The sequence below is a fragment of the Echinops telfairi genome, unplaced genomic scaffold (genome assembly GCF_000313985.2).
Source record: "Echinops telfairi isolate 266 unplaced genomic scaffold, ASM31398v2 ScPeMD7_443;HRSCAF=831, whole genome shotgun sequence".
Taxonomy (NCBI): Eukaryota; Metazoa; Chordata; class Mammalia; order Afrosoricida; family Tenrecidae; genus Echinops; species Echinops telfairi.
The window spans coordinates 70121711-70129023 of record NW_022104341.1 but is presented as its reverse complement, the minus strand read 5'-3'; the positions used below and the strand labels follow the sequence as shown (position 1 = coordinate 70129023).

General features: G+C 46.0%; 1 protein-coding gene across 1 annotated transcript in view; it reads left to right on the top strand.

Annotated features, from left to right (window-relative positions):
- The window catches only part of C8A (complement C8 alpha chain), a 76726-nt gene extending 70828 nt beyond the window's left edge, over nucleotides 1–5898 (top strand). Inside the window, exons 10-11 of the mRNA XM_045291985.1 lie at nucleotides 1033–1255; nucleotides 5373–5898. Coding sequence (XP_045147920.1) covers nucleotides 1033–1255; nucleotides 5373–5524 — 375 coding nt within the window. The 3' untranslated portion in view covers nucleotides 5525–5898. The remainder of the gene's footprint in view (nucleotides 1–1032; nucleotides 1256–5372) is intronic.
- Nucleotides 5899–7313: the final 1415 nt, after the last annotated feature.

The window sequence follows — 7313 nt, the reverse complement described above, 5'->3', positions numbered from 1 at the left end:
TTTTTTTTTGAATCTAGTTTCTTATCTGTGATAAACTATCTTTTGAAGCTCTAACTGTGGGGTCTGAGTGCTGAGCCCCACCAGAATGCCAATGGTCCTGACCCTTGACATCCATGTCAGCTTGACGCAGGGCCACTCTGGCAGCCCGTTCTGCATTGAGTTCCTTATCACTGGGGATCAAATTCCCGGAACTTCCAGTAAGTCATCTCTTGGCCGAGGGCCCAGGCACGCTTGGCTTTACCACAGTCCAGGGTCTGTCTGACACAGGCTTTCTGTCCACATTGCCAAGGACCTGGTCAAGGCTACAGTGAGCCCCCTCTGTGGATTTGTTTCCAGAGAAGTGAAATTCCCCTCTGTGGTTTAAAGCGGACACTCACTTGCTGGGCGATCCTGACAAATCATTCCTGGTGGCTGTCTCAGGCACCTCTTCTGTAAAGCAGGGGATCTGGAGAAGCCCTTGCACTGTGTGATCCTGTGTCAAAATGTGTAGACTTGCAAGTGTGCTGAAGAGAACCACATGTAAATGAAATATGAATAATGTAGGCTTTTCTTTTTGAACTTCATGAATCTGACAGTAAAAGGAATACGTTGACAGTCCTAAGCCACACAAGTAGGGTGTGACAGGCATTTATTTACCTCTTACTATACGACAGACATGGTGTGAAGCACTTTCCCCTAGGAAAGCCACTTGCCATCTTGACTCTGACTCACGAAGATAGGATGTGTGGTAGAGAACTGTGCCCACAGGGCTTCCAGCGACTGGTTTTTCAGAAGTTCACCAGGTCTTTCCTCCAAGACACCTGTGGGTAGACTTGACCCTCCATCCTTTCCAGTAGAAGTTAAATGCATTGACTCTTGACACCACGCGAGGACTTCTCCCCAATCTCAGCTCATTTAACCCTCACCGTTTCACCGAGCTTCAGTGAGGGTCCATGCAGTGTCCTTCAGTTGAGTATCTGGCTCTGTGCTCCTAGGCTCTGGGAAGGAAGACAGAGTCTAGGGGAGAGCCCTGTCTATGTTCTCAACCAACAGACACAGCCCATCCATGAGCTGCTGCGGCACACCAACCTGGGTCCCCTAGAGGCCAAACGTCAGAACTTGCGCCAGGCCTTGGACCAGTACCTGCTGGAGTTCAATACCTGCCGCTGTGGACCCTGCTTCAACAATGGGGAGCCCATCCTCAAGGGCACCAGTTGTGTGTGTCAGTGCCCCCAGGGTCGCCGGGGCCCTGCCTGTGAGCAAATGGAGCAACAGGGTAAGACTCGAGCCTTCTCTCTCAAGCTCGATCCTGGCCCAGCCCAAAGGGGAAATATGAAAATGTGGTCTTTGGCACCCCCAGCCTGTCCTTCCTGGGCATCCCATCCACTCCCTTGGGAGCCTGCACACTGAACCCTCCAGGTGACCCTACATTGAATGGTTCTAATGGGTTCTCCCAGTCATCAGACACCTCTCACCAAGATGGGAATTGTTTCTCTCCAACATTTATATAGCCAATACGATTTATTTCTGGAGGTATAAGAAGGGGTCAACATAGTGTCAAAGGTTATATGAGTAAGCAAGACTGGGGAGAGTAAGGCTTAATTACACAGAGCTTCAAAATCAACTAATTGGCAGCAGGAAGGACAGTTATAAACAAGGGTTAAAAAGCCATATCTCACAGATAAAGAGTCTGTCTGGGGCCTAGATATGAATCCCAGCTATTTCACTACCACATTGAGAGACCCCGGAGCATCGCTCTTTCTTTGGGGTTCAGTTTTCTCCTCTCAGTCTCCTTTGGGCTCAAATAATTTCAATATAGGTTCACATTCCTAAGCACCTAATTTTCTAGGCACACAAAGCTGTTTGCATGCCTTGTGTATTCCACTGCATGGAATGGTGGGAAAACAGAAAAGCTACCCAATCAACATATGAATCAACATTAATTTACTGTTGTCACTATGAGGACAATGGAAAGGAAGGAGGCACAGAAAGCCAAGGTGGGCTGGGTCGATTTCAGGTCCTCCATTTTGGTCCATTAAAACAAAAAGAACTCTTGAAGCACAGGTAGATGGTGTGGGAGGCATGTGGTATTCACCAGATTTCTTAGTGACAGCTCATGCGGCAGGGATCAGGAGTGTAATACTTGTGTAGATGCCTCAAGATGAAGGGCTAGATTAACAGAAATAAAGACCCTAGAACAAGATTATTCTCTGATTTAGGAGGAAAGTTGAGTTGGGTCCTAGTGCCATGTTGCATCAGGCAATTGGCAAACAGAAATGGGTAACCAAGATGAGTTGAGAAACTCAAGCCTATGTCCCAAGAGAAAGACTGGAAGCATTGGGAACTTGGGGCACTGAGAAGAGAGAGAACTCAGATGGGGTGAGTTTGACAGGAGCTATCACGAAGATGAAAACATGATTTGTTTTGTGTGGACACAGAGATCGAGCTGTAGGACGAATGGAGAGCAGCGGTAGAAAAGGAATTTTTGGTGGAACAAGAAAGGACTTTCTTCTCACTATCGTATGAGGATGGGAGGGTGAAGAGAGTATCCCATGACCACTTGCCAGGACGTTGTATATGATATTCAGTGGATGGGCCAGTAAGATCGTCTCCAGGTCCCATCCACCCGGAGCTTCTGAGCCCATGACCTAAACCAGAGGAACACAGCACGAAGAGTTAGTAGCTTGGATCTTAAATGTTTACATCACCTTAGAGACTAGTAGAAACTGTGAGGCTCCGGCTCTTAGTCACCTTCTGGTCTGGAAATGAACTCACCCCCATGGGAAACAATAGACAGGTCTAGAAAGGAAACTGTAAAACGAAGGGGCAGGCACAACTTGAAATTGTCAATTACGTGAGCTCAAAAGGGTGAAATTTACCCAAAGACAAAATTCAGAAGGGTTAGAACAGAAGGAGGAAGGGAAACTGGAAACAGGGAGGCCCTGGGCTAAGTGATGTCCCACTGTGAGGATTGCAATCAGGGAGATGAAACAACATGCGTATGAATTGTGGAATGGAAAACTGATCTGCTCTGTAAATCCTCACACTTTTCACAGTGGAAAAAAAAGCTTTAAAAGCATCTTTAATTCACAGATACCAAGTCTATTGGTTTCAAGGACAAGCTCCACTAACAGGCTTGACTTTCAAAGACAGTGGTAGGTCATTACAGCCTCCCTGGGAGAACAGTTCTAAATAGCTCTGGTGTCAAACAGGGCCTTCCCTCTCCGTTCTGTCTATTTTCATCATGGGCATACCCTATAAAGTGGGGAGGCAGCATTTCCTTCTTCGCAGGTACTGTATTGATGATGAAACTAGTTCACTCGTGTGGCAGGGCTTACTCTAATAAGCAAGAGGGAGAGATACATCTACGGTATTCCACTGGGTGAGGATCTGCTTTGGGTTAGCACTTAAATTCCTCCTTGCTAGTACAAGGATGTACAAGTTGGCTCCCAATAAGCTTCCTGATATCCTATAGGAGGACTTTTGATAGGGGTGAGTCAACACCGGAGTCCTTACGAAGGAAGATGCTGAGAGTGAATACTAGTCTACGGGGACCAAGACTGCCCTGTGAGTTGGCAAAAGATGCTCCCCTAACAGTAGATCAGTTTGAGGGGAAGGCTCCTCTGAGGATATACAGCCCAGTGCCAAAGCCAAGTAGAGTGCGGAGTAGGTTTCAACTCCCTCTTGTCTCATCAGTGAGATATCTCTGCCAAAAGGAGCAAGATCGCTGAGCAGAATTTGAACCCAGAACATTTGATGCCAAAACCTAAGCTCTTAATCATTGCAGTCTATTCATTTGCATTCTTAAATAGATACAAGGGTCATAAACAGCTTGGGAATTGGAGCGGTTGTCATTTGGGAGAGTGGGGAAGAGAGCATTCATTTTCAGCTGGTGGTAATTGGCTTAGGCGGACTTAAAGACAATGAGAAAGAGTTGTCCCTAGTTCAAGGTTATTAGCTGAGTCCATCTCCAAGGGATAGATGTGAAGCCTGCCTGAAAAATTATAACTAAAGCTCTCCAAATACCCTCAGAGCCAAGACTTGCTGGGATTCTGTTCCACACAGCATAGAGACAGAGAGAACAGAGAATGTGGGATACATGGAAACACTTCCTAAGTGGTCCGATACCAGGCTCAGTGGTGGCCATGCTGTGTCACATCCACACATAGTGGGTAGTTAAGAAGGAAGGATGCTAGTGAAAGGGGAACAGGGGCAGGGGACAGAGGACCGGGTCTCCTTCTTGCAGCCCATTTTCTCCAGCAAGATGACATCCAGGCAGGCAGCAGCTCACAATATCCCATCAACCTTCTCCAGGCAGCCTGGGGTTAGCAGGTGGCCTCGGGGCTATCACATTGAACTTTCAGCCTGATAGGAGATCATGTTGGCAAAAAGGGGGAAATAAACTAAGGCTGGGAGTTCCTCAGCCACCAGGAGGACCCATTAACGTGAGTCCCCAGGTGGATTTGCAGCAAACCTTTGCCTGTGGGGACCAGAGTCAGAGGTGGGGGAGATGGAGACAGAGAATCCTGCTGTGGTTACCCATCAGGGAGTATAATTACAGAGTTGGAAGGGGCTGGGAGATAACCTAATCCAATGATGCTCACACTGCGATCTGAGCGGCCTAGAGGTCTCAGGGACTGCCCCAGGGGGAAGGGTGCGACTGATAAGCAGCCCATCTTCAAATAAAACAGACCTTCTTTCATCTGACTTTAATGTTGGGGTCCATGTCGGATTTCATTTTGGGGGAAAAGGAGTGATTAAACAAATAATTAAATGTTTGGATTAGTCCATCCTTCTCATTTCGTAGAAGCGAAAATTCAGACTCAGAAAGGAGATGAGGTTCCCTGGCGTCACAGAGCCTGTAAGGGGAGGGGGTGCAGTAGCCAGGTTCCAGGGACACTCCACGGTCAGCATCTGTGGTCTCGCCTTCTGTTGTTCTTTTCAGGGAATCTCACCGGAGCCCGATACCAGAGTCTGAAGGAGTTCAGTTTCCCAATCTTCACACAAATGCCCAGTAGTCTCTCCACAGAGGTGTCTGCTCCCCTCTTTCCTCCAATTCCTAGCCAGGCAGGGCCCCTGCTCTTGACACCTTCCAGCAGCTCCGTGTCGCTCTTCCCAGGGGGCCTGCCTCCACGCAGTCCTGTGTTATCCATCTTCCATTGAGCTGCAGGTTCTAATATTATGAAACATGCTGCCAGTGGCCTCTTCTTACTTCATTCAGATTAAGTGCAAGGCGGCGAGCGCAGAGGCAGTCCACAAAGATGGATTGTAGACCACTGGAGGGCAAGGAGAGGGCTTACCCCGGTACATTCCACGACGTTCATTCCTTGTATGCTTCCTCCTCTTCCTTGTAAAAGCTAACTTTCTCCTCTCCTGGGTCATGGTCTCTGCAGGAGTCAAGGCAGATGGCTGGTGGAGCTGCTGGAGCGCCTGGTCTGGGTGCAGAGCAGGCACCCAGGAAAGGAGGAGGGAGTGCAACAACCCCGGCCCGAAGAATGGAGGTGCCCAATGCCCAGGGTGGAAAGTGCAGACCCAGGCATGCTGAGGACCTGCAGGGACAGGCCAGGACAGACACAGCAGGTGTCAACGCCTGCACTAGCCACTGCCTAAAGACCTCTTTGGGAAGAAAGAACATGCTAACAGTAGAGAGGTTTTTCTTTATCCTCTCTGCCCCCAGGCTTACAAACCAGCTAAGCCATCTACAGCGAACCATTCCATAAGGCACAAAACAGCCATTCATTCAACCACGCGATGTGGAGTGCTCCCTGGATGGTCCTGCTCTGGGTGCTTCGGAGCAACTAAAAGAAGTGAGGAGCAAACTTGATCCTGGTCTTAGGAGAACTTGTAGTCTGTCCAAGAGAAAAGGCGGTGGACACTTGTGAAACAATCAATACTCAATAAAGCAAGGTCTGATGAGAATCGTCTTCGTTCTTCATCGATAGTAGGATCTGTTTATTCTTAGGGCTATTATTAATTGGCAGGATAAGACCAACTCAAACCAAACCCGGTGCCACTGAGTTGATTCTGACTTATATAATAAGAGAGTAGAATTGCTCTATAGGTTTATAAAGTGGCAAATCTTCAATAAAGTAGGCTGCCTTGTCTTTCTCCTATAAAGTAGAGGGGAGGTTCAAACCATCAGCCTTACAGTTAGCAGCCACGCCCTTATCCCCTGCGTCAACAGGACGTCTAGACTGAGACACACAAATGAAAATAAAGATTGACTTGCTTCCTTCTGTTTCTCTTCATTGGAACCAAACTTTCCCCCCGCCTATTCTTTCTATTGATTTCGCTTGTTTGTTTGCATTCATAAATCAAGGGTAATTTTCTCATTATATATTTTTTAACTTTTACAATACATTTTAATATTCACAATAGTTAAATATATAGGTATAAACCTATAAATATATAGGTTTAATATTCACAATAGTTAAAATATAAAAGCATGGTTGATATGTATATTTTAAAGAATGGTATTAGAACAAACACTCATGTACTGATGAATTTAAACAAGAACATTGCCAGTATCTCTGTGGTCCCTTATTTAGTTTCTCTCCCTCATAATAGACTCCTCCTTCCCCCTGAAGTTCCCCTTTGTCCATCCTGCGATTTGGGCTCAGCATTCTCCTCACACACCGCTACACATGTGTGTGTAGATATGTGATGTTGGAGCTGTAAACAATATATTATTTAGTTTTGTCTGCTTTTGAAACTTTTATATAAATATGATCATCCTAAAATAATTTTCTATTACTTTTTCCACTTCAAATTATAGTTTTGAGCATCATCCATATTGATAGATGCCTAGCGATAGATCACTCATTCCCCCTACATGATAGTCTTCATGAGAGTCCTGGACGTGCGGTGGTTGCACGTTGGGATGCTCACTGCAAGGTCAGCAGTCAACACTCTCCTTCTGCAAGGGAGAAAGAAGAGACTTTCAACTCCAAGAAAAAGTTAGTCTCAAACCCACCGGGGCCGTTCTCCCCCATCACTTTTGGTATAGTGTTCATATTCTGAGCCTAAGACAATTCATTCACTCTGTTATTGATGGAAACTTGGGTTGTTTATAGTGTTTCATCCTTCAAATGCTCCTAAGAACATTATTTTATCCATCTCCAATGTACATATGCAAGAACTGCTCCAAGAATGGGATTGTGTATAGATGCATGTCCATACTTCATAGCTGTATTGGTTTCTTTTGTTTTTAACATTTTATTGGGAGCTCTTACAGATATTATTACAATCCATAGTTCCATGAGATCAAACAAATTGTATAATTGCTGCCCTCATCATTTTCTTTTTCTTTTTTTATTAAATAATTTTATTGAGGG